A 26,088-nucleotide genomic window follows, 5' to 3' on the forward strand; every position below is an offset into this window, starting at 1 on the left:
TATATTTTAAGATACATGAAATTCATTTTGCATCATAACCTCACACACACATAACAAGTTTCACGAAATACTATTATTATTATGTGAAAATTTCAGGTCTATTTCCTTTTTTTGGTCAATTTCAGGTCCCCTCCACTAAATGGACTACAGAACCCAGTAACAGGACAGAACCCACAGTTTAGGAAACATTCATCTAATCCAAACTTCCCACTCACGGCGGAAGAAACTGTAGCTCAATGGTGAGGTAAGCTTCCCAGCCACAAGAAGTCTGTCCATCAAATTAAACTCGGGTCTAACCTTCTCCAGCCAGTCACCACACCTCTACTCAAACAAAACGCTACAGTACCGTGTCCAGTCACTGATCCCACAGTCTTCTCCAACTCAGCCCCCTCAAAGTTACTGCTCCTTGGTTAGAGGCCCCTCGCAGCTGCTGCTTCATACTCCCCTCACAGTTCCTCTCCATCGATCAGTCTCCTCCGAGTCGTTGGCCCTTGGTCACAGTTCCCCGCGGTCACTGCTTCATACTTCCTCGGTCATAGTCCCCACGCAGCCTCTGCCTCGTGTTCTCCGCGGTCAGAGCCCCTTAGTATTCACTGCTGCTGGGTCACAGATCCCTCGCAAGCAGCTACGTCTCAGCCACAGTCCCCTCGTTGTCAATGCCCCTGGGTCACAGTAGCCTCGCAGTCGTAGCCTCACTCCCCTCGCTGTCGCTGACCCACTCTTCTTTCAGTCACTCCTCCAGGCAGTCCCAGCACCACAGTTTCTCCTCTCAAACAGAGCCGCGAGAATATACACACACCCGGTCCTTACCTGCGGCTCACGTTTCCCTGGCCCCTGGTGACTGTCCCGTCGAATTTCTCCAGAGCGCCGCGTCACGGACAAGAGAAATTGAGGAGGTTGCGGGGAGACGCCCGGGAAAGGCAGCTGACGGAAGCGCGGACCGGAAATCCCGCCTATTGCCCTCCCTCTTATCACTCCGACCACGACTTCTCTTCGAAAACCACTTCTGACACAGTGGTTCCGCCTCCATAGAGGCCCCGTGGGGCGGAGTGACTGAGCAGAACTCACCAGGAGAGACGATAAAATGGCAAAGGGTCAGTTACCTTGCGGAACTGGACTATGCGGTGAAGAAACGGATGTACCTTGTAATAAGACACGGCTGTGACTTGTCACTGTTGCTCGCTGCCAGTCCGTCAAGAAGCGTTAAGGTGGTGGCTCGCCTTTTGCCCAGCTCCGGGTTCAGTCCCTCCCAGGCGGACCTGTCCGTTTAGTCCTTCCTGCTCTACCCCAGCGGCTGACGCGGTGCCAGGCACTCGTATACCAGCACATTCACAATGCAGATGGCCGCGACACCTTCCAACCTCCAAACCATGGTCTGCAACTGCTTCACACAGCGCCCTTTCCCTACTGCGTGACGTGAAGAGATGCACGTCCGCCAAGCAAGTCCTGTGAAAAGCCCTCTGTGTTCTGGTTGTTTCTAACCCAGGTTGGCTCATCAAGAGATGATCCCTGGGTATCAACTGGGGGCCATCTGAGCAGGAACAATTCTTGAATTGGTGGCCACTGGTAGGAAATCACACAGCAGGGTAACTGGTAAAAAGAAATGTTTTCCTTTGCTAGAAAGAAACTAGCAAACCCCTTTGGAGGAGTCCCTTGTAGATGGCTTCCCTGGTGGCTGAGACAATAAAGAATCTGCCTGCAATGCGAGAGACTCAGGTTCCATCACTGGGTGGGGAAGACCCCCTGGAGAAGGGAATGGCAACCCACTCCAGTATTCTTGCCTGGACAATTCCATGGACAGAGGAGCCTGGTTGGCTACCCTCCATGGGGTCGCAGAATGGACAGGACTGAGTGACTAACACTTTCACTTTCAACAAGGCAAGTAAATAGCCAATGTAACGGAATAAGCATGTAAAAGAACTTTTCCATGTATTTAATACGGTGGGTAAGCAGTTGCTGAGGAGCTACAGGGAAAAATAAAGGATTTATATTGTGACCCTTCCCTTTTGAGTTTCAAACAGTTATTTGAACAGGGCAGATAGATTCAGTTCAGTCGCTCAGTCATGTCCGACTCTGTCCATCACCAACTCCCGGAGTTCACCCAAACTCATGTGCATCAAGTTGGTGATGCCATCCAGCCATCTCATACTCTGTCGTCCCCTTCTCCTCCTGCCCCCAATCCCTCCCAGCATCAGGGTCTTTTCCAATGAGTCAATTCTTCACAAGAGGTGGCCAAAGTATTGGAGTTTCAGCCTGAGGCAGATAGATTAAGGTGCTTGAAATAAGGACAGCTAGCTGGAGCAGAAATCTAAAGGGAACATTACTACAAAGACAGTGGAAATTGGGATAGTACCATCATAACCTCTTGAGAGTCTTAAGGGAAGCTAATTTCATATACAGCCTAGAAACTCTTCGATCGTTGACACTGGGCAAACCCTGGATAAAACAAATACAGGTTTAAACTAACAAGCTGTGGAGAGTGGAGAGTGGCAAGAGCTGAGTAAAAATACTAGGTGAAAGATAAAGGCAATAATTTAAAATGCAGGAAAAAAACTTACAAGTAAGCTGACTCAGAGTTAGTTATAGTGAAGAATTATAAATAATCAATCCCACAATAAGAACATGGCAAAAATAACCAGTCGTGTATAACCTAATGGAATTCCAACTATTAATGTAGGCTGCTGAAAATTATAATCAAATAAAATGATATAAAAATTGTACATGACATTATAAGTGAAAAATCAGGTTACAAAACTATATATATGATGTTTTTAACCCTGTAAATAAAAAAACACTGGTTATGTTTGAACAACTGCATTATGGATTGTCCCTTTTTTCCGTAACTTCTAAATGTAGTAACGTTATAATGAAATTGAAACATTAACACCTAAAACTCAACAGACTCAGTTGCCAAACTGTCCACTTTATTTTGTCAAGATATTTATTTAACAATGTAAAAAAGTTCATATTTCTTCATAGTCATATCTTTTTCCAGCTTTCAAGATTCAATAGTAGAAACAGCCAAATGCCGCTACAACACAGAATAAACTGTCCTAAAAAAAAAGAAAACAAAGCAAACATGAATCCATAGTTAGTATTTCAGTTAGTACCAAAGGACAGCACAGATGTGAAATTAACATCATCTCAGATCTTTATCAGTTTTCAATCATGAAGACTTACCTTTCTTCAAGAAACAGGTTTTCCAGAGTATAGCTATAGATTTTCTTGCCTCAGGATAGCTACAAAGTTGCTAACTAAAAGGGTAGGATGGTTAAATAATAGATTTTCTGAATGAAGAAATATAATGCAAGCTAATGTACTTTCAGTTCAGTTCAATCGCTCAGTCATGTCCGACTCTTTGCAACCCCATGAATTGCAGCACGCCAGGCCTCCCTGTCCATCACCAACTCCCGGTGTTCACTCAGACTCACATCCATCGAGTCAGTGATGCCATCCAGCCATCTCATCCTCTGTCATCCCCTTCTCCTCCTGCCCCCAATCCCTCCCAGCATCAGAGTCTTGTCCAGTGAATCAACTCTTCGCATGAGGTGGCCAAAGTACTGGAGTTTCAGCTTTAGCATCATTCCTTCCAAAGAAATCCCAGGGCTGATCTCCTTCAGAATGGACTGGTTGGATCTCTTTGCAGTCCAAGGGACTCTCAAGAGTCTTCTCCAACACCACAGTTCAAAAACATCAATTCTTCAGCACTCAGCCTTCTTCATAGTCCAACTCACACATACATGACTACTGGAAAAACCATAACCTTGACTAGACAGACCTTAGTCAGCAAAGTAATGTCTCTGCTTTTGAATATGCTATCTAGGTTTGTCGTAACTTTTCTTCCAAGGAGTAAGCATCTTTTAATTTCATGGCTGCAGTCACCATCTACAGTGATTTTGGAGCCACTCAAAATAAAGTCTCTCACTGTTTCCACTGTTTCCCCATCTATTTCCCATGAAGTGATGGGACCAGATGCCATGATCTTCATTTTCTGAATGTTGAGCTTTAAGCCAACTTTTTCACTCTCCTCTTTCACTTTCATCAAGAGGCTTTTTAGTTCCTCTTCACTTTCTTCCATAAGGGTGGTGTCATCTGCATATCTGAGGTTATTGATATTTCTCCTGGCAATCTTGATTCTAGCTTGTGTTTCTTCCAGTCCAGCGTTTCTCATGATGTACTCTGCATATAAGTTAAATAATCAGGGTGACAATATACAGCCTTGATGTACACCTTTTCCTATTTGGAACCAGTCTGTTGTTCCACGTCCAGTTCTAACTGTTGCTTCCTGACCTGCATACAGATTTCTCAAGAGGCATAATGTTTATTCTTAAAATAAGTATTCCCATTTTTCCTGATTTATCAAAGAAATAATATAATTAAAATGCTTTGAGTTTCTTAAAGTATATGCATTACCAAATCCAAGCATATTATAGTGCCGAGGTCCAGCCTCAGCAGAGTCCAGAGATATCCTCAGGATGGACGACGTCGGCAAATAAAGATAGAGAAAGAGATAAGGAAAGAATGACATGGGGTGACCAAGCTTCAGTGAGCAAGGCCTGTTTATTTTCAGAGAGGGCTTTGATACCCTGAGTTTGTACATACAGCAAGGTGAAAAATGCAGAGTCAATTCAACATTCCATCAGTATTAACTTTTATTGATATCAGGTTCTTTCCTGCAAGAGTCTTATTTTTTGTACATTATCTTCTGGCCTGGAGGCCTGTTGATATTTTATGACCCCTTTTTGATAAAGGTTGGTCAGCCAGAACAATAATTTTCTCTTAAAGTGTTTCTTCTTAAATTCCTAGCCTGCATCACCCTTAAAGTACAGACTTACATTTTTAAGGACCAAAGATTCAGTGGGTTACAGCAAAGAAAGAACTTATTAATTCAAAGTCTAATGTTACTAATGCTAAAGCTGCTGCTTGTTTTTTCTACATCCTGACTATATGCACTCCCAGGTACACAATGGATAAGGGATGTGAGAACTTGGCAGCAAGTATTGGCTCAACAATGTTGCAAGAGTCTGGATAAACCTGCCAAGTAAGCTAGAATGCTAACAGGGGGCTTGAAACACTCCTTTCATGCCCAGGAGACTTATCAACTAGAGCCCTAAGTTAACTCTTTCCAGAGAAAGGTGGTTGGGGATAGCCCACTGTTAATGTCAGAAGAGTTGGTGAAAGACATAAAATAGTAAGACAGACAGATTCTGGTTTTGGGGTAGATGCTCGAGCAGGTCCAGGGGTTCCCTTGAGTCCTGATCTCGCCTTTGCCTGTCAGGCCTCTTCCTCATGACCTTTGCCATGGGCGGGATTCTCCACGCTGGCTCCCGGCATTATAGTATCACAGATAATGAAAATACAGCACCTTGTCATAAATTCTGGATAAGGACAAATGATGGCTGGTTGTTTGTTCTTAATTGATAAAATATATTTGTCCACCTTTTAACTCAGAATCTCAAAATATGCTCCATATCCTAATAAATGTGTTAAAACATGTTTTAGGTACTTATTAGAGGTGTTCAACATGCTTCAGTTCAGTTGCTCAGTCGTGTCTAACTCTTTGCAACCCCATGAATCACAGCACATCAGGCCTCCCTGTCCATCACCAACTCCCGGAGTCTACCCAAACTCATGTGCATTGAGTCAGTGATGTCATCCAGCCATCTCATCCTCTGTCATCCCCTTCTCCTCTTGCCCTCAATCCCTCCTAGCATCAGGGTCTTTTCCAGTGAGTCAACTCTACGCAAGAGGTGGCCAAAGTATTGGAGTTTCAGTTTCAGCATCAGTCCTTCCAATGAACACCCAGGACTGATCTCCTTTAGGATGGACTGGTTGGATCTCCTTGCAGTCCAAGGGACTCTCAAGAGTCTTCTCCAACACCACAGTTCAAAAGCATCAATTCTTTGGCATTCAGCTTTCTATATAGTCCAACTCTCACATCCATACATGACCACTGGAAAAATCACAGCTTGACCAGACGGAACTTTGTTGGCAAAGTAATGTCTCTGCTTTTGAACATGCTACCTAGGTTTGCCATAACTTTCCTTCCAAGGAGTAAGCATCTTTTAATTTCATGGTGGCAATCACCATCTGCAGTGATTTGTGAGCCCCAAAAAATAAAGTCTGACACTGTTTCCACTGTTTCCCCATCCATTTGCCATGAAGTGATGGGACCAGATGCCATGATCTTCGTTTTATGAATGCCTCAGTACCTCCTAACCCATCAACCTCACCTCTAGCCTGGCAATGATGCAAGAAAACATGAGTTCAAGTATTGTTCAAGTATGTGATTATTAACCAAAAGCAAATTCTTCAGTTAGCCCAGCTCCCTGGCTTCTTGGATGGGATTATTGTGTTCTAAAATAATGCTATCTGGCACCTAACTGCTGAATAACCACAGACAGAAGGACACTGGAACCCATCGAAAAAAAGGTACCCCACATCAAAAACAAAGAAGAAGCTGTAGGGATGAAATGGGAATCTGAGTTCTAGTTTCTGGAGCTGAAGACTGAACTGCATGAACACTCAAACACTCAGGGTAGCAAGCAAACAGGATCTATTAAAGAGCAGGAAAGTACAAAGCTCTCAGCATAGACACTGAGAGGGGGTAGAGAGTCACCCAAACGTGGGACTTACAGCAGTATTTATATCCTTAATCTGTACATTTTTGGTTAGCTCCTGCCCTTAAAATACATCATTTTTAACTAATCAGTTTAAAGGTCAATATGCTTAACTTCACATCTTTATGGCTTCTCTTGATCCTTGGATTAATTTGCCACCCTTTTGCATGCCCCCTGGCCATTTTATTTTATGTGGATCTGAGTATTTTCCCTGGATCTGAGTACTGATAATTTATCACACATTTTGGACCAGATGTATGGATTTAAGATTAATAATCATCAGTTGTGTTTCACAACAAACAAAGCTAGTGGAGGTGATGGAATTCCAGTTGAGCTATTTCAAATCCTAAAAGATGATGCTGTTAAAGTGCTGCACTCAATATGCCAGCAAATTTGGAAAACTCAGCAGTGGCCACAGGACTGGAAAAGGTCAGTTTTCATTCCAATCAGAGAAAAGAGCAATGCCAAAGAATGTTCAAACTACCACACAATGGTACTCATCTCACACTCTAGGAAAGTAATGCTCAACATTATCCAGGCCAGGCTTCAATAGTTCGTGAACCGTGAACTTCCAGATGTTCAAGCTGGTTTTAGAAAAGGCAGAGGAACCAGAGATCAAATCGCCAACATCTGTTGGATTATAGGAAAAGCAAAAGAATTCCAGAAAAATATCTATTTCTGCTTTATTGATTACACCAAAGCCTTTGACTGTGTGTATCACAACAAACTGTGGAAAATTATTAAAGAGATGGGAATACCAGACCACCTTACCTGCCTTCTGAGAAATCTGTATGCAGCTCAAGAAGCAACAGTTAGAACTGGACCTAGAACAACAGACTGGTTCTAAACTGGGAAAGGGGTACGTCAAGGCTGTATATTTTCACCCTGCTTATTTAACTTCTATGCAAGATACATCATGGGAAATGCCGGGCTGAATGAAGCACAAGCTGGGATCAAGACTGCTGGGAGAAATATCAATAACATCAGATATGCAAATGACACCACCCTTATGGCAGAAAGTAAAGAAAAACTAAACAGCCTCTTCATGAAAGTGAAAGAGAAAAGTGAAAACATTGGCTTAAAACTCAACATTCAGAAAACTAAGATCATGGCATCCGATCCCATCACTTCACAGCAAATAGATGGGGGAAACAATGGAAACAGTGAGAGACTTTATTTTGAGTGGCTCCAAAACACTGCAGATGGTGACTGCAGCCATGATGGTGACTGCAGCCATGAAATTAAAAGACTCTTGCTCCTTGGAAGAAAAGCTATGACCATCCTAGACAGCATATTCAAAAGCAGAGACATTACTTTGCCAACAAAGGTCCATCTAGTCAAAGCTATGGTTTTTCCAATAGTCATGTATGGATGTGAGAGTTGGACTATATAGAAAGCTGAATGCCAAAGAATTGATGCTTTTGAACTGTGGTGTTGGAAAAGACTCTTAAGAGTCCCTTGGACTGCAAGGAGATCCAACCAGTTCATCCTAAAGGAGATTAGTCCTGGGTGTTCATTGGAAGGACTGATGCTGAAGCTTAAACTCCAATACTTTGACCACCTGATGTGAAGAGCTGACTCATTTGAAAAGACCTTGAAGCTGGTAAAGATTGAAGGCAGGAGGAGAAGGGAACAGAGGATGAGATGGTTGGATGGCATCACCAACTCGACGGACATGAATCTGAGTAAACTCTGGGAGTTGGTGATGGACGGGGGGCCCGGCATGCTGCAGTCCATGGAGTTGCGAACAGTCAGACACGACTGAGCAACTGAGCTGACTGAACTGACTTTGATGTATGGGCTTAAGATTAATGATCGTCAGTTGTTTTTCCCTCAGGCATATGGAACAGAAGTTAGTTACTTCCCTTCCCTGAATCTGAGTACTGATAATTTATCACACCAAGCACACATTTTAGGAATTGGGAGAAAGGGTATAACTTTAGGCTAATGGAGCCAGGTGTTTATGAAAACAAGACTTAGATCTCAGAGTCCTATACTCACTGCCTAGCAATTTCTACCTCAGCTAGATGGTAGGAAGGGCACAATCATTATAAAATCAAATCCCATACTCACCAGGTAGGTGACTCACAAACTGGAGAACAATAATAACAAAAAAGTTCTCCCATTGTTGTCAAGGTTCTGAACCCCACGTCAGGCTTACCAGCTTTCAGATCTGACAAAGGAACTAGGAATCCCAGGGAATTTGACCTCAAGGCCAGTGGCATCTTATTATAGGACTTCCACAGGACTGGGGGCAAACAGAGACACCAGTCTTGGAAGGCACAAACAAGATCTTGTGTGCACCAAGACCCAGAGGAAAAGAGCTGTGACCCCACAGGAGACTGCTAGTGTTGGAGGGTCTCCTGTGGAGGCATGGGATGGAAGGAGCTCACCACAGGGATGGGGGCACTGAAAGCAGCAGGCCTGGAAGGTCCCCCTTGGCATAAACCCTCTTGGAGTTCACCATTAACCCTACCATAGAGCCCACAGACCCCAAGGCTGGGTTGCCTCAGGCCAAACAACTATTAGGGTGGGAGGGCAATCTCACCCATCAGCAGACAATTGGATTAAAGCTTTACAGAGCAAGACTGTCTCACCAGAGCAAGACCTAGTTTTTCTCACTGCCAGCCCCTCCCATCAGGAAGTTTACACAAACCTCTTTGCCTCCTCCATCAGAGGGCAGACAGAAGAAGCAGGAAGAACCACAGACACACAGCAGTGAAAACAAAAACCAAATTACATAAAGTTAATCAGGATGAAAAAGCAGAAAGTTTTGTCCCAGATGAAGGGACAAGATCAAAACCCAGAAAAACAACTAAATGAAGTGGATATAGGCAACATTCCAGAAAAAGAATTCAGAATAATGATAGTCAAGAGGATCCTGAATCTCAGGAAAACAATGGAGAAAATGCAAGAAATCTTTACCAAAGACCTAGAAGAACTAAAGAACAAACAGAGATGAATAATATACTAGAAGGAACCAACAGCAGAATAACTGAGGCAGAAGAATAAATAAAAGACTGGGAGGACAGAATGGTGGAAATCACTGCCACAGAACAAAATATAGAGAAAAGAATGAAAAGAAATGAGGAGAGTCTAAGAGGCCTCTGGGACAACAGTAAACTCACCAACATTCACGTTATAGGGGTCCCAGAAGGAAAAGAGAGAAAAAGGCCCTGAGAAAACATTCAAAGAGATAATAGCTGGAAACTTCCATAACATGGGAAAGGAAATAGTCAACCAGATCCAGAAAGCACAGAGTCCCAGGCAGGATAAACCCAAGGAGGAACACACCAAGACACATAGTAATCAAACTGACAAAAATTAAAGATAAAATAAAAAAAGCAACAAAAGAAAAAGGACAAATAACATACAAGGGAACTCCCATTAGGCTAGCAGCTGATTTCTCAGTAAAAACTCTACAAGCCAGAAGGGAATGGCATGATATATTTAAAGTGATGAAGGGAAAGAACCTACAACCAAGAAGACTCTACCCAGCAAGCCTCTCATTCAGATTTGATGGAGAAACCAAAAGCTTTCCAGCAAAAGTTAAGAGAATTCAGCACCACCAAACTGGCTTTACAACAAACACTAAAGGAACTTCTCTAGGTAGGAAACACAGAGAAGGCAAAGACCTACAGAAAATAAACCTATACACCTGTGTCTCTTTTGCTGTGTAGCATACAGGGTTATTGTTATCATCTTTCTAAATTCCATATATATGCGTTATTATACTGTATTAGTGTTTTTCTTTCTGGCTTACTTCACTCTGTATAATAGGCTCCAGTCTGTTGGACTCTGTGGGAGAGGGACAGGGTGGGATGATTTGGGAGAATGGCATTGAAACATATATGATATCATATAAGAAATGAATCGCCAGTCCAGGTTCGATGCAGGATACAGGATGCTTGGGGCTGGTGCACTGGGATGACCCAGAGGGATGGCACGGGGAGGGAGGAGGGAGGAGGGTTCAGGATGGGGAACACGTGTACACCCACAGCGGATTCATGATGATGTATGGCAAAACCAATACAGTATTGTAAAGTAATTAATCTCCAATTAAACTAAATAAATTTATATTAAAAAATAAAAATAAATAAATTTCTTAAAAGAAAAGAAACTTAAAACAATTAAGAAAATGGTAGTAGGATTAAATGCACTAACCAAAAGACACAGACTTGCTTGGCAGATGAAAACATGTGCATGGATGATGTACTTCTACTTACCACATCACTTTGCTTGACCGCCCCAAATTGTATGTAATTATTTTATATTGTTAGGTTAATCATGTTGCCATTATGGCTGGCTTTTATTTTTTGTCTGGCTACTGACTGTAAAAACTGATAAACACCTTTTACTATTGTGTTTATGTAACTATTATTCACTTAATACCACTGTATCATGATTGGTCAACAGGAAAATAATAGCACTCTATATCCTGTAATCACTTTTTAAAATCCAGATGCATATCAGAAATATCTTGGAAATTTTTAAAAAATACAAATGTCCAGGTACTGCTTTTTCTTTCTCCAGAGCTCCAAACATGTTTCTAATGAGCAGTCATGTTTAAAAACAATTGGACTATATGATTATCTTTATTTCTATCTAGTTTGTTTCACTTTTTCTATTTCATATTCAGCACTCCCATTTCATTTAGTTTATGTTTACCAATTACTCCATTTCCTTTTTCCTTTTGATGTTCTTTCTCAAGCATAGTAGAAAAGCTTTCGTATACTTATATACAAATAATATGTATAATATATATATTTTAGAAAACTTATGAATTTTTGCCTAACTAAAAAATTATGACATTTTGATTCCACCTGTTTGACTTAGCATGAATAGAATGCCATATTCTTAATTTAAATAAATAGATATGCAACAAGCAACAAAGGTTTACTGTACAGCACAGGGAACTATAGTCAATATCTTGTAATAACCTATAATGTCAAATAATTTAAAAAATAATATATGTGTATATGTATAACTGAATCACCTTGCTGTGCATCTGAAACATTGTAAGTCAACCATACTTCAATAAAATATGTATTGCTAAAATAAAATAAAATAGTACTGTCTGTGGTGAGGAGCATCATTTTTTGTTTTTTTTAATTTCCAACCCCTTATGAACGATACCTTCATAAAATAAAATAAAAATTATTAACTAAGAAAATGAAATGAAAAAAGAAACAGACAAATACAACCTAAACTTCTTATTAATTTGATTCAATGAACATAAAATTACTCTGTCAAATTCCATGAGAGTTTCTAAACCCTTATACATAATTTATATACTTATCTTTTTGAAGACATATACCAAACAATTTGTAGACTGGCATTGGTCTTACAGACCCCACCTTTGATTGGCACTGTTCTTCCAGTGCCACCTAGAGTTCTTCACAGGAATTGAGCCCTGGCTATCCACAGTAATCAGTTCAATAATAGGCTTTTCTCTCCCCTCTCTCATTTCCTCAACTCCTATTGGCCCTTCCTGGGATTTTCTCCCAAATAAACAAAATACTTTAAGCACTGAAAAATGAGGCCTAAATAAACACTCAATAAACTGAACTAAAGATATAGTAGACTAAGTCAGCAACCTAGACCAGGCTCTCAAAAATGACTTTTAGACACTTGCCCCATTAATCCTATATTCTAAATCCAGATCCTGATCATCTTTACTAAGCAATGCTGCTGCTACTGGTGCTGCCGCTAAGTCGTGTCCGACTCTGTGCGACCCCAGAGTCGGCAGCCCACCAGGCTTCCCCATCCCTGGGATTCTCCAGGCAAGAACACTGGAGTGGATTGCCATTTCCTTCTCCAATGCATGAAAGTGAAAAGTGAAAGTGAAGTCGCTCAGTCGTGTCCGACTCTTAGCGACCCCATGGACTGCAGCCTACCAGGCTCCTCCGTCCATTGGATTTTCCAGGCGAGAGTACCGGAGTGGGGGTGCCATTGCCTTCTCCATTACTAAGTAATAATACCTAAAATTTTAAACTGCATATTGGTTAATATGAGTATTGTCTAGTCTCCATGGGTTTATAAGCTCTTGACCAGCTGAAATCATGACTATCTTATTCACCATTTTATTCCTAGCAATAAAGGAATTGAGTTATGGGTTATCCCCTACTTTCTTCTCTACTTTCTAAATGTAATAACAGATTATAACAGAATCAAAACATTAAAATATAAAGCACATAATAGAAGCTCAGGATTATTTGTTGATGAATGAATTGTGTCATATAAGGACTCAGGGAAATATGCAGTTTTCAGAGCAGGGAAAACCACCACCTGAGTTTGACCCTTCTCCCAGAGAGCTGATATTTGAAGATTTGCATAGTACTTCCCACTGCCCTGGTAGCTCAGATGGTAAAGAATCTACCTGCAATGCGGGAGACCTGGGTTCCAGGGTTCGATCCCTGGGTCAGGAAGAGCCCCTGTAGAAGGGAATGGATACCCACTCCAGTATTTTTGCCTGGAGAATTCCATGGACGAGAAGCCTGGAGGGCTACAGTCGATATGAGTTGGACACAACTGAGCGACTAATCCTTTCCTACTGTCCATCCTGTGATCTTCAGGTTAGTTGAGCATAAAATAAAATTTTGGTAGGACCATAGAATTTTAGAGCTAAAAGGTACCTTAGGATCATCTGCACCAGCAGCTTCTATACCTGACAGTAAGATAATCATGTGGAGAACTTTTTTAAAGATTCAGATTCCCTGATCCAACCCCTGGCTTATTTGATCAGAATTTATTGAGCACAGCCCTGGCACCTATATTTTAAACAAGTTCCTCAAATTATTCTTAGTCACCCACAGCCAGTCTTTAGGAATATCTAATACAGCTTTCTAATATTACTGATACAATCAGAGAAAGGCTCAATGACTTACCTACAGTCATTCAATTAAAAATGGAGCCTCTCTCCCAATTCACTCAATCTAGTTCTTCTCTTCTACTCTACTCTACTTTAAGTCTGACTCTACTAACTCACAACCTGAGAGCATTTGGATAGAAGACAGAATCCTTTCTGGAAATAAGCATCAAATAACAACATATGTTTAAAATATATGAAACATTCATGTCAATAATGTCCCAATGTTTAAATGAAACTTCTTTGTAAAAATTCCTCTGTACTTTTGCTTAGTTTTACTAAATAGCTTGAAGATAAAGTAATTAATTTTATTATTGAAAGAAAAATCACCTTTGCTCATGGAATCCCTGCCACCAAATTTCTTTGCAGCTTAACAAACTGCTGTCTGTTAGCACCAAATAAGTAGTATGCTATTTCTACTTCAAATTTGTGAAGAGTTACATCATCAGTAGATATAAAAGTGTCCTTATCTATAATCAGCACACTAGGCTTCTGCTTTAATAATACAAATGGACAGTAAAATCATCTTATCTAGAAGTCGTGTCAGACAAATGTCTAAAACTTAAGTGGCCTCAGGAACTTCTCTGGCAGTTCGGTTGTTAAGACTCCACACTGCCAATGCAGGAGGCATGGGTTTAATCCCTGGTTAGGGAACTAAAATCCCACATGCTGTGAGGCCAAAATAAATAAATAAAGTGTCGCCACATCTTAACAAATATTAAGGGATTTGATCTGGAATGCCCATGTGTCCTTAAGATAGGCAAAAAAGGTTTCCAACAGACTTACATTCATGAAAACATCATGAGTACAGTTGTCAGTGTCAGCATCCCAGAAACAGTGAGCAGCCATGCTAAAAAGTCAAAGAGTAGAGAATTATCAACAATATGACAAGGATCTGAACCACATATATCTGCCATAAGCAAAAGTCTTCCACGATACATTCTTATACATCAGTGCTTCCAAACCTTTTCACAGAATGAGATGACCTATAGAAAATCATATTTGTATAGCAGAAGATCCTGGGTACACTAGAAGGGACTGGAGTCAGATGAGGCTGCTCACAGCTGGAGGTAAGAGGTCCAGGGGTCTAGCAGCTTCAGACTCTGACTGGCTGCTTGATGGCTGAAGAGGTAGATACCTTGAAGTCTTTGGTAGTCAGGGTGGAAAGCTCTGTTAAAGATTATTTCAGGTCAGACTTTTAGAGGAAATAATACCTAGACTTCTGGCTAATAAAATGTGTTCAATTTCTGAACAATAATATGAGACAGTAGGTCTGGAAAGGACCAAACAAATTATTTAGTCCAACCTGTTCTAGGAACCAGAGATCAAATTGCCAGCATCCACTGGATGATCAAAACAGCAAGAGAGTTCCAGAAAAACATACATTTCTGCTTTATTGACTATGCCAAAGCCTTTGACTGTGTGGATCACAATAAACTGTGGAAAATTCTGAAAGAGATGGGAATACCAGACCGCCTGACCTGCCTCTTGAGAAACCTGTATGCAGGTCAGGAAGCAACAGTTAGAACTGGACATGGAACAACAGACTGGTTCCAAATAGGAAAAGGAGTACATCAAGGCTGTATATTGTCACCCTACTTATTTAACTTATATGCAGAGTACATCATGAGAAACACTGGGCTGGAGGAAGCACAAGCTGGAATCAAGATTGCTGGGAGAAATATCAATAACTTCAGATATGCAGATGACACCACCCTTATGGCAGAAAGTGAAGAAGAACTAAAGAGCCTCTTGATGAAAGTGAAAGAGGAGAGTGAAAAAGTTGGCTTAAAGCTCAACGTTCAGAAAACTAAGATCATGGCATCTGATCCCACCACTTCATGGCAAATAGATGGGGAAACAGTGGAAACAGTGACATACTTTATTTTGGGGGGCTTGAAAATCACTGCAGATGGTGACTGCAGCCATGAAATTATAAGACGCTTACTCCTTGGAAGAAAAGTTATGACCAACCTAGACAGCATATTCAAAAGCAGAGACATTACTTTGCCAACAAAGGTCCATCTAGTCAAAGCTATGGTTTTTCCAGCAGTCATGTATGGATGTGAGAGTTGGACTATAAAGAAAGCTGAGTGCCGAGGAAGTGATGCTTTTGAAGTGTGGTGCTGGAGAAGACTCTTAAGAGTCCCTTGGATTGCAAGAAGATCCGACCAGTCCATCCTAAAGGAAATCAGTCCTGAATATTCCTTGGAAAGACTGATGCTGAAGCTGAAACTCCAATACTTTGGTCCCCTGATGCGAAGAACTGACTCATTTGAAAAGACCTTGATGCTGGCAAAGATTGAAGGCGGGAGGAGAAGGGGACGACAGAGGATGAGATGGTTGGATGGCATCACCAACTCAATGGGCATGAGTTTGAGTAAACTCCGGGAGTTGGTGATGGACAGGGAGGCCTAGCGTGCTGCTGGAGTTGCAGAGTCAGACATGACTGAGTGACTGAACTGATCACTGTATAGGATCCTAGAGAAGAAAGGGACAATTCTAAACTAAAATTCAATCTTCTAACTAATTCTATCCAGTATTATCTCTACAGGATGCTATGCTACCTCTAAATTCTAAAATTAGCCATTCTCCTCTCCCCAGTTAATGGATAAGAACAAATGTCAGTCAAAATAAAAGTCTATTTGAAAATGGAAACAAATATGAAGAAGTTTTAGATTACTAAATGAAATTATGGTATTTCTTAGTAATGAAATTCTGTGCAGCCATTAAAGATTTTTTACAAAAAAACACTTTTAAGAACATGAAAAGATATTCACAATATAGGAAGTTTTAAAAAGTAATTTTAAACGTTCTATTTTTTATTAAATGTATGTATATGATTCATCATTAACATTTATTGAACACTACTTTGTGCCTCATTGGTCTAAGTGCTTTATATTAACTTACTTAATCCTATGAGATAGGTACTATTAATATACCCATTTAATAAATAGGGAAACTGAGAAACTGAGAAATTAATAAATTTTCTAAAGTCATTTATAATATATAGTATATAATATATAGTGGCAAAGCTTGGCTTTGAACCTAGGCAGTTAAGCTTCAAGTCTGTAGAGAAAGATATACACATAGCATACTATATTCGTTCAATTTTAAAAGCCTTTTTTCCCTGAGTTTTACATAGAATAGCTCCCCCCAGCCTAATATGTCACACATTCTTATATCGAAAAAGTTCCACCTATATCCAAACTGTAACAGGATGAAATAAAATTAATATACTTAACAGATCAATCAAGTATTTATTTAACAAGTATCATATGTCCAGAATCAGTAAAACCTGGCTTTGTCCTCAAACAATTCTCAACTTAATTTAGTGAAAAAAAATAATACTCACCAAAAGAATAAGATAATGTATTGTTGGTGCTGATTTATAGGTTATTTAGGATTAAAAGGGATTATATTGTCTATCTAGGCCAAGCCTCCAAGTCCAAGTTGTACAATAGTTGAATTAAATCTGTACAAGTGCTGAAGAATTTTAGAGAATTTAGAGAGGACAAAAAGCCAAAGAAGATTTCATGAAGGAAGCAGTACTTAAGCTGAGTAGAACCAAGTGAAAGCATGAATATAAAAATGTATTTAACCAGTATTTGTTCAGTATTATATATAAGCAAAGTGCTAGGTGTAAATGATACACAGATGCACAAAACACAATCCTTACTTTCGAATGGTAGTCTCTTTACACAATTTCCCAAAAAAAGGAACCAGAGCTCCTTGGAAAAATGGCCAGTTCTAAGACTGTGGCTGAAAATGTACAAGATAAACTTGGGATACTTGAGTCATTTCAAAACCCTTGGCTATATACAAAAGAATGCCATATTCATTTAAATATATATATATATATACACATTTTTATATATTTATAAAATTATGTCCAAAGACTTAGAAGAAATATGATGGAACAGTTTGTAGGTGGCCAAATGTTCCCACCAAGTCAATTAGAAAGAATAAATAAAATGAATCAGAGAGCTGCTGAAGGAAACAAAGACTAGGAGAGCCAAAATTCCAGAGAAAAGGTGAACCACATGAAGTAAGCTGAAACTCTGAAGCAAAGTTCTCCCTGGGGCACTTGCCAACTCTAAGCACAGAGCTAGAGGCTGAGAGCCTGGGCTTTCTCCAGGAAAAGGACCAATTACTGAGGGGAAAAAAAAAATCTGCAGGACTGCTGGCAGTCTTGCAGGGCTGGGGAGTTGGGGGTGGCATAAAACTGGAGATGTGAAAGGGCCAAGATCCCTGTGAAAAAAGGAGAGAGTAGAACTGAGCCTGTCACGTGGTAGGTTTCCCCTCAAGACACGTGTTAAATTCTGAAACTATGCATGTAGGAACCTAAAAAGCTAAACATGGTAGGCAAAATAATGGCCAAATATGTCTATGTCCTAAGCCCCAGAACCTGTGAATGTGATATTACATGGCAAAAATGGTTTTACAGATATATAACTAAGGATATTAAGATGGGGAGATTATCCAGGTGGGTTCCATGTAATCAGGAGTCTTTATAAAAGAAAGAGGGAGGCAGGAGGGTCAGGGTCAGAGAGACATTTGGAGACGCAATGCTATTGGCATTGAAGATGGAGGAAGGGTTTTGACCTGAGGAATGCAGGTGGCCTCTAGAAGATGGAATAGGCAAGGGAGTGAACCCTCCCCCAGAGCTTCCAAGAGGAATACAGGCCTGCTAACACCTTGATTTTAGCTCAACAAAACCCATTCTGAATGTAGGATCTCCAGAACCGGATTTTAGCTCAATAAAACCCATTCTGAATGTAGGATCTCCAGAACCGTAAAAGAACATATTTTTGCTTTTCTAGGAAACTAATTCATTACAGAAAAAGCCTTTGGAATGAAGAGGAGTTTAACACTCAGAAGAAAAGGACTAAAAGTCAGTAGATCGGGTTCCAAAGAACACTCCAGGTTCTTGGTTGAAAGGTGTGGAGGGCTACATTCAAGAAAGAAGGGTGAGGTAAAGATGGAGAATGCCTTATCAAAACAGCAACAAGCCAACCTCAACTCAGCTCAGTATCTGATTGGATTCAGGTAAGTAGACCATATTCTACCTGAATAACAAAGGAAAGGTAAACCTTTTCTGGAGGAAAATAATATTATCTGCAAGTTTTACAATTTTTTAACACAATATCCAGGACTCAAAGTAGGCATGCCAAGAGACAGAGCCATATGAAAGATTAATAAGACAAAAAAAATAGTCAAAGAAAATAGGCTAACACACAATTCAGAGATAAGGGTAAGCACTGCTAAGACCAAAATGTAAAAAGAGGAGAGAAGGAGGATGGAGAACATAGATTAAAAAATAATTTCACTAGACAATTAGAATCTATGAAAAAAGATTTTAAATGGAAATCCTAGACTTGCAAAGTATAATAACAAGTTAGGAATTCAGCTGGTGGGTTTATTAATATCAGATTAGACAGAATAGAAAAGAGGATTAGTGAACTGAGGGACAAGTCAATAGAAAAATATCCAAACTGAAGTACAGAGAACAAAAAAATCAGAAAATAGCATCATAAGAGATATGTCTATTACTGTAAAAAGAGCTAAATATTTGTAACTGGAATCCATAAAGGACAGCAGCGAGCAAGGAAGCAGAGGCAATATTTTAAAGGATAATAGCCATATATAGCACCCAGATCTTAGTATCTAATGCCATTATCCAATAAAATGAATCAAGGCTCCTTAGAGAAGTGGCTGATTCTAGGGCTGGGGCAGGGAATGGATAAGGTGAGACATTTTATAGTGCCAGTAAATAAGGATGTGCTCAAAAACCCCACAATGGCAGGGTATGTAAAATGGACCCAGGAGTCAACTGAAAGAATTCCCAATGGCCAAAGCTGGAACAATTTGAGCAATGAAATAAATAAAGTAGAACTGGATTATAATCCAAATTATAAATTTCCATAGTCCAAACTGAAATAAATAAATGAATGAATAAACAAATAAATGGGAAAGAGGAAACAAATCTTCTATGCTGAAAAATTCCAAATAATTTGTGTAGACACTCGGCCTTCAAGGAGGTGGAGTATAACTACTTGCTCCTGAAGTGTGGGTGGCACGTAGTGATTTCTTTGTAAAGAGTACAGTATGGAAAAGGAAAGAAAGAGTAACTTTACAGTGGACAATCTGACAAATACTACTCAGATAGGTATCAAAGTTAACATCAATAGTAATATGTAATGCTAACAACATGTACCCTGAAATAATATAATGAGAACAGCACTTTACCTCTGTGATCTTCCTCCCCAAAATTTATAATTCCAGGCTTATTATGAGCAGACAAATCCCATTTGAAGGACATTCTACAAAATACTTACCATACCTCTCAAAACTGTCAAAGGTCATCAAAACCAAAGAGTATCTGAGAAACTGTCATAGCCAAGAGAAGACTAAAAAGAGACATGTAATATGGTACCCTAGATAGGATCCTAGACCAGAAAAACAACATTAAGTAAAAACTAAAGAAACTGGAATAATGTATGTACTTCAGTTAATAATAATGCATAAATATTGGTTCATTAATTATGGCAAATGTACCAAACTAACAGAAGATGTTAATAACAGAAGAAACTGGATGTGAAATATTTAAGAATTCTCTGTACTATCTCTGAAACCTTTCTATAAATCTAAACTATTCTAAGATAAAAGACTTGTTTAAAAAAAAGAAAAAATGGTTAAGACTTTTCTCAAGCTGATACGACAAGATTCAAGAGCCCACAAATTCAAGAAGTCCTAAGAACCTCAAGTAGAATAAATACAAAGAAAACCATATATATCATACTAAAAAGACAACGAGAAAAACATTTTAAAGTGGCTAGGAAAAAAGACACATCACCTCCAAAGGAACAAAAATAAGACTAAGAGCTGATTTCTCAACAGAAACAACTGAAATCAGAAGAGAGTGTAATCATAAGTTTGAAGTGTTGAAAATGGAAAGGCATTGATGTTTTCCTTCTATCTCTTTCTCTTAAGGAATGTGGATAAATGTAGTACTGAGTTACCTTCAACGATACAGATGAGGACATATCAGTGCAAGACAGGAGAGCCCACATCCTTGACACCAGTAAGGCACCTCACCAGGCATGGACTCTTACCTGGTGTGTTTTAAGAAGAGAAAAAAAGCCAACTGAATATTTTATAATATTAAGGACCTTCAATGTTTAAATGTGCTATTTTATTATGTTAAAAAAGGCCCTTATATTTTAGAGATAAATATTGTATTTACAGATGAAATGATATGATGACTAGAATTTCCTTCAAAATAATCTGGTGGAGGCAGGGAAAGTAGGCGGAGGTATAAATAAAACAACATGAGTGTGTGGTTGATAACCTTAAAGCTAAGTAACAGACACATGGAAGTTCCTTGGTGTTTGCAGTTGTATATGCCTGAAATTTTAGATGATGAAAATTTTAACAGGAGGTAAGGGAGGCCTTATATACCATACTTTAGAGTTTTCCCTGATCACACTGAACAGTCAGTCAGGACAAGTTTGAGGAGTTTTTGCTTTACAAGGTTTGAAATAAACTCTACAGAGTTTAAGAAAAGTAAGGGCATACTTCAGGGACACTAGTCTTGTGTGTGAATTGCAGAGGAGAAAGATCAGAGTCTGGAAGTGTTGATAAGGGGAAGCTAAGCAACCCTGGCATCCAGGTTACAGTGTGTGCAAAGAGTCAGGGCTACATAGAAGAAGATGCCACACTTTAAGCAGGGGGACCTGGGTAATACTGCATAGACAGAGAAACGGAAATGTCTGATTCAGGAAGAGGAAGGAAAGAGAAATATGGAACTCTATCTGAACACACTGAACCTGAGGCGACAGAATAATGAAGTATTTCCTAGTTTCTCTGTGGTGAAGAAATCTGAAGCCTTTTGACCAAATGGAAGAGGACACCAGGGTAAAGAGTACAGTGACCCTGACACAAGCCAGATACATAATTTGGGGCAAATCATGCTGAACCTCATAAGTGTCATCATAAAATAAGGGGACTGGATGCTGGAAAAAATCTGTAGTCCTTTCCCAATCTAACAATCTACAGTGAAAATTCTCAGTGATAGTATCTACAGGGTTTTTTAATTCATCCAGCAAATATTTTCATACTGTCTTATAAAATGCTAAACTAGGCACTGTTTATAAAGGAAAATAGGAGATTAATACTTGGGCACAGGAAAAAACAGAAAGTATAGATTTTGAACTTGTCAGTATGGGAATGACAGTTTGATATCATGAAAATGAATGACCTCATTGAAAAAGCACAGAGAAGAGCAGTGGAATAAAACCTGAGCCTTGAAGAAAGTTCACAGCTGGGGGTGTAGCCAGGAAAGAGGAACCAGTGAAGGAGAGAATAATCCAAAAAACATAAGAGAAACAAGTTAGGTAACTGACATCGGGACCGGAAAAAACAAAAAAACAAAAACAGAGTGTACTTTAAGAAACAGAAGCCCAGGCCAATAGCAATAGCTATGAAAATTGTTCCTCAGACAATTTTAAAGAAATTAATTCAAGAGAATGGTAAGACCAAGGCAACATATATACATAATCCTACACTATCTTAGGAGCATATAAACTCTCAAAGGGTTATTAGCCTACAGATACTATGAAAAGTGAGTTACCCGATGGAACTTACCCAGACTGTCAACCTCACTGCTCAGTACCAGGATCTCTTCAGTTCACACATGCATTTTATTATATTGTCCTTTCCTCACATCCTTGCAAAGACAGGAACTTACTGAATTGTCAAGAAGATGAATACCCAGTAAGAAATTTATAAAAATAAAAACAAAAGGAAAAACTAACTACTCACAATACACCTTCTCCTCTTTGTTCTCCAATCACTACTTGTACCACCATTTTATATCGGTCAAATCCCATCTCTGGAAAGAAAAACAAACAAAAAAAGTTATATAGAAGCAAATATATGGCAGCCTGATAATGAACACAAACATTTGGTCTATACACTTAGTGAGTATGACTATAAGTCTGGGAGTCAGAGAGATTTGAGGACAAATTCTAACAGTAAGCTTAATAAGTGTGTAACTTTAGACAAGTTATTTAACTTTTCCGTTTAAGTCTCCCTCAACTGTTAAATGGGCGTATCACTACCTTCCTCCTGGAAGTGTTGTGAGGATAGAAGAGACAAGTTTCCTCCTGTGTCTACCCATTTCTCTTCCACAGCAGTCTCTCAATAGGTCTTTGCTTCCTTCCTTTCTCTCTTGCTCTAAGTCGGATAGTCGTTCAGTACAACTAGGTATTTCACACCTTTGCTCTTTCCCACCATATGCAAAAACCTGCATGAGTGAAAGTTACCAAATAATTGGGAAGACCAACACCGAAGAAAAATTTGAGTTTAACAGAATTCACAGCTAAGCTATGTCCCTTGTTTAAAAGTAAAGGAAAAAATAAAAAATAAAAATAAAAAAAAATAAAAGGAGATAAATTGGTAAAATTGTATTTTGAAGGGAACAAGTCTTTTCCAATTACCATCACTATTACCTTTTAATTTATCTTTAATATTTTCTGATAAGTGTTTTGTGAGCTGAGGCATTTCTTCTGGAGAGTATTCAGCATTGGCCAGTTCCTCCTTGAGTACAGCATGGATACAGTCTTTAACCACAGAGGGTCTGAACCTAAATGAATCAGTTCAAAACATCTAATTGGTAACTCCAAAATCCTAAAGTTGAACTTCACAGCTCAACTTCCTGCAGTTTTTTGTCATTACAATCATTTGATCCTTTTTATAACAGTAATAAAAACAAATTAAGAAAACAAGTCATATTGCAAACTTGTATCTCCAGCCTGGACCATTCCCCTAAACTTCAGACCACATATTCCCACCAGTGCTCCATCCAGGCACTCAGAGGCAACTCAGATTTAGTACACGCGATACTGAGCTTCTGATCATTTCTCACCAAAACTCGGTAATCTCAGTCAATGGCAACTCCATTCTTCCAGTTGCTCAAGCCAAACACCCTGGAGTCAGTGTGGTTGTCTTTCTCAGAGCCCTCATCCCATTCATGACCAAATCTTAGCAATTCTACCTTCAAAATAACCTAAAATTCAATCACTCACCAGTCAACTACCACCACCCTGCTCCAAGCTACCACTGCTTCTTTCCTGATTACCATGACCTCCTCACAAGTCTCTGTGTCTGCCTTTGCCCCCAAAACCTGTTCTCAACCAGTAACTAGACTGGTGCTATTAAAATATGTGCCAGATCATGACATTCCTCTGTTTAAAATACCCAAATATTTTCCCCCTCACTCAGAGTAAAAGCAACATTCTGTGACTTGCAAGGTCCCATTTGATCTACCCTAGTAAACTCTCTGACCTTGTTTTCTACTACTTTGCCCCTAGTTCTCTCCACTCAGGCCACACCAGCCTTCCGTATGTTCTTGGACCACACCAGACATGCAAACTTCAGTGCTTCTGCACTTGATGTTAACCTCTGTAAGAGGTCCAGTTCCTCTCTTTATATGCATATCTAGCTCCTTCACTTCTTTCAAGTCTTTATTCAAAAGTCTCTTTCGCTAGCCACCCTTTCTAAAACTTCAAACCACCCTCCTACTATATCACTTTATCTAGCTCCCTTCCAAGTACTTATTACTATCTGATACACTATATGGTTCACTTATGTAATTATCTTGTTTGTGGTCTGACCCAACTACAACACAAGCTCCATAGGGCAGAGTTTTTTATCTGTTTTGTTCATTGTTATATCCCATTTCTAGAACAGCATCCAGCACACAGCAGACAAACATTTTCTGAAGAAATGAATTACTGAATAAATGAAGACAGAGAAAAAAGTCTCCCCTAATTTAGCCACCCTAACAATATTATTAGCATTTTAGTTGCATTTATTACATGTTACAACACTAGGTTCCTTTTCTGGGCTATATAGTCTCTCAGTTGATTTGTTTATCATGTGCCAAGTTACCAGAATGTTTTAAGTTTTGAGCTTATAATGCAGCTTAATATTTGGTAGTACTAGTAGCCCCTTACTACTTCTTAATAGTATTTGCTTTGGTCTCTTGGCTGCTTGTTCTCACAGCAAATTTTAAATAATGGATAAATTTACAGGATTTGATCTGTTCAAAATGTGGTTTTCCTATCAACAAGCATACTATATCTGGCTTTTCCTTTAAGTCCTTTCCACTCTCAGGAAATGTCAAAGGCATTCAGCAAGTCACAAATAATCTTATAGTGTTATTTCTACATAATATATACTTGCGGTTAATCTTGGTCTGTATTACAACAGAAACACAGGTGAAGGGCATTCTATGTATTCAGAATGTTTAACCAAGATAACAGCATACTTTTTTAATGCCCCTTCTAAGCCACCAGGGACTTCCCAGGTGCCCTTGTGGTGAAGAATCCACCTGCCAGCGCAGGATACATAAGAGACTTGTGTTGGATCCCTGGGTTGGGAAGATCCCCTGGGGCAGGGCATGGCAACCCACTCAAATATTCTTGCCTGGAGAATCCCATGGACAGAGGAGCCTGGCACGCTACAGTCCATAGGGTTGCATAGACTCGGACACAACTGAGGTGACTACACACACGCGCTATCCACCAGAAAATTGCTACATGAAATCTTTTTATCAAATTACAACTAACGTTCCTGGCTTCTAGTACTCACCAGGCACTTGATTTGGGAATGTAATTTCAAGTAACAGAGGAGGGGCTTGGGAAAGTCTAAATTTTTTTTTTAATCTTGGGAAAATGAAGTTATTGATGGATCCTACAATCCTGACCATCCTCTACACAAGACTTTATGCCTTAATTCTGGGAAGGTATCAGGGTGGCAGGCCAAAAGCCTCTGGATACTACTTGAGTAAGACTATAATATGAACACATACAGGTCTCGTGCAGAGGAGTGAGCGCATTCTGGGCACACTTATGCACAAATGAACCCTCAAAACTGAATGGCATTCAAAGCAAGCCGTTTGTTTTCTGCCATCTAACCATCTCAATTTGTCTGTGTCCACTTTCTGAAACTCCGAAAGTCAACTATCCCTACTGCGCTACTCTAAGGGACTACCTCCGAGCGCTCTAACCCTGCAATCAGTGGTCCGGTCCTCTGCTGTTCCCTGCAGCTGGAAGGCCAAGCGCAACGGCCCCGCATCCTCTCCCGCCCAGTCCTTCCTTTCCCGGTCACGTCCCTTCCTCCCTCTCAAGTTCCTCCGGCAACACCCGGGCTCCTCCCCTGCCCGCCCCTCCGCCTCTAGCCCCGCCCCATCCTCCATAGTCCGCTTCGCCCCGCCCCATCCCACCCCACCCCCCACCCGCCGCGCTCCTTCCAGACACCCTAGCTATTAGGCGAGCTCTGCCTGGGGCCGGCAGGAGTCTCGAGGGTCGCCTCCGCCACAGCCCGTCTTCTACCCGCCTTTGCTGGAAAATGGGCCGAAGAATATAGGTATTCTCCGGCTCCCCAGCGTTGTTCTCAGTCTCAGGCAAGCCGTCAGCTGCAGCAAAGGACGCGCGCTTAGGGAAGGAGGCGGCAACCGACATAGCCTCAGCTTCTTGGCCCCGCGTTTTCCGCAAAGAAAACTGAGTCGGTGGCCGCGGGCAGCTGGTAAGCCGT

At 40.2% G+C, this 26,088-nt stretch overlaps 2 protein-coding genes across 2 annotated transcripts in view; both read right to left on the bottom strand.

Moving 5' to 3' along the window:
- Window positions 1–895, bottom strand: part of PCYT1A (phosphate cytidylyltransferase 1A, choline) — a 47,688-nt gene extending 46,793 nt beyond the window's left edge. The window contains exon 1 of the mRNA XM_068965305.1: window positions 811–895. The gene's annotated coding sequence lies outside the window, so the exon portion shown is untranslated. The remainder of the gene's footprint in view (window positions 1–810) is intronic.
- A 2,033-nt stretch (window positions 896–2,928) lies between these two features.
- On the bottom strand, window positions 2,929–26,088 carry DYNLT2B (dynein light chain Tctex-type 2B). Its single transcript, XM_068984125.1, has 5 exons — window positions 25,891–26,088; window positions 23,001–23,134; window positions 22,312–22,381; window positions 14,275–14,338; window positions 2,929–3,053 (listed from the first exon to the last, which is right to left on the bottom strand). The coding sequence occupies exons 1-5, from the start codon at window positions 26,013–26,015 to the stop codon at window positions 3,006–3,008; spliced, it is 441 nt and encodes a 146-aa protein (XP_068840226.1). The 5' UTR covers window positions 26,016–26,088; the 3' UTR covers window positions 2,929–3,005.

This window comes from Capricornis sumatraensis, chromosome 1, assembly GCF_032405125.1.
Source record: "Capricornis sumatraensis isolate serow.1 chromosome 1, serow.2, whole genome shotgun sequence".
NCBI classification, from domain to species: Eukaryota; Metazoa; Chordata; class Mammalia; order Artiodactyla; family Bovidae; genus Capricornis; species Capricornis sumatraensis.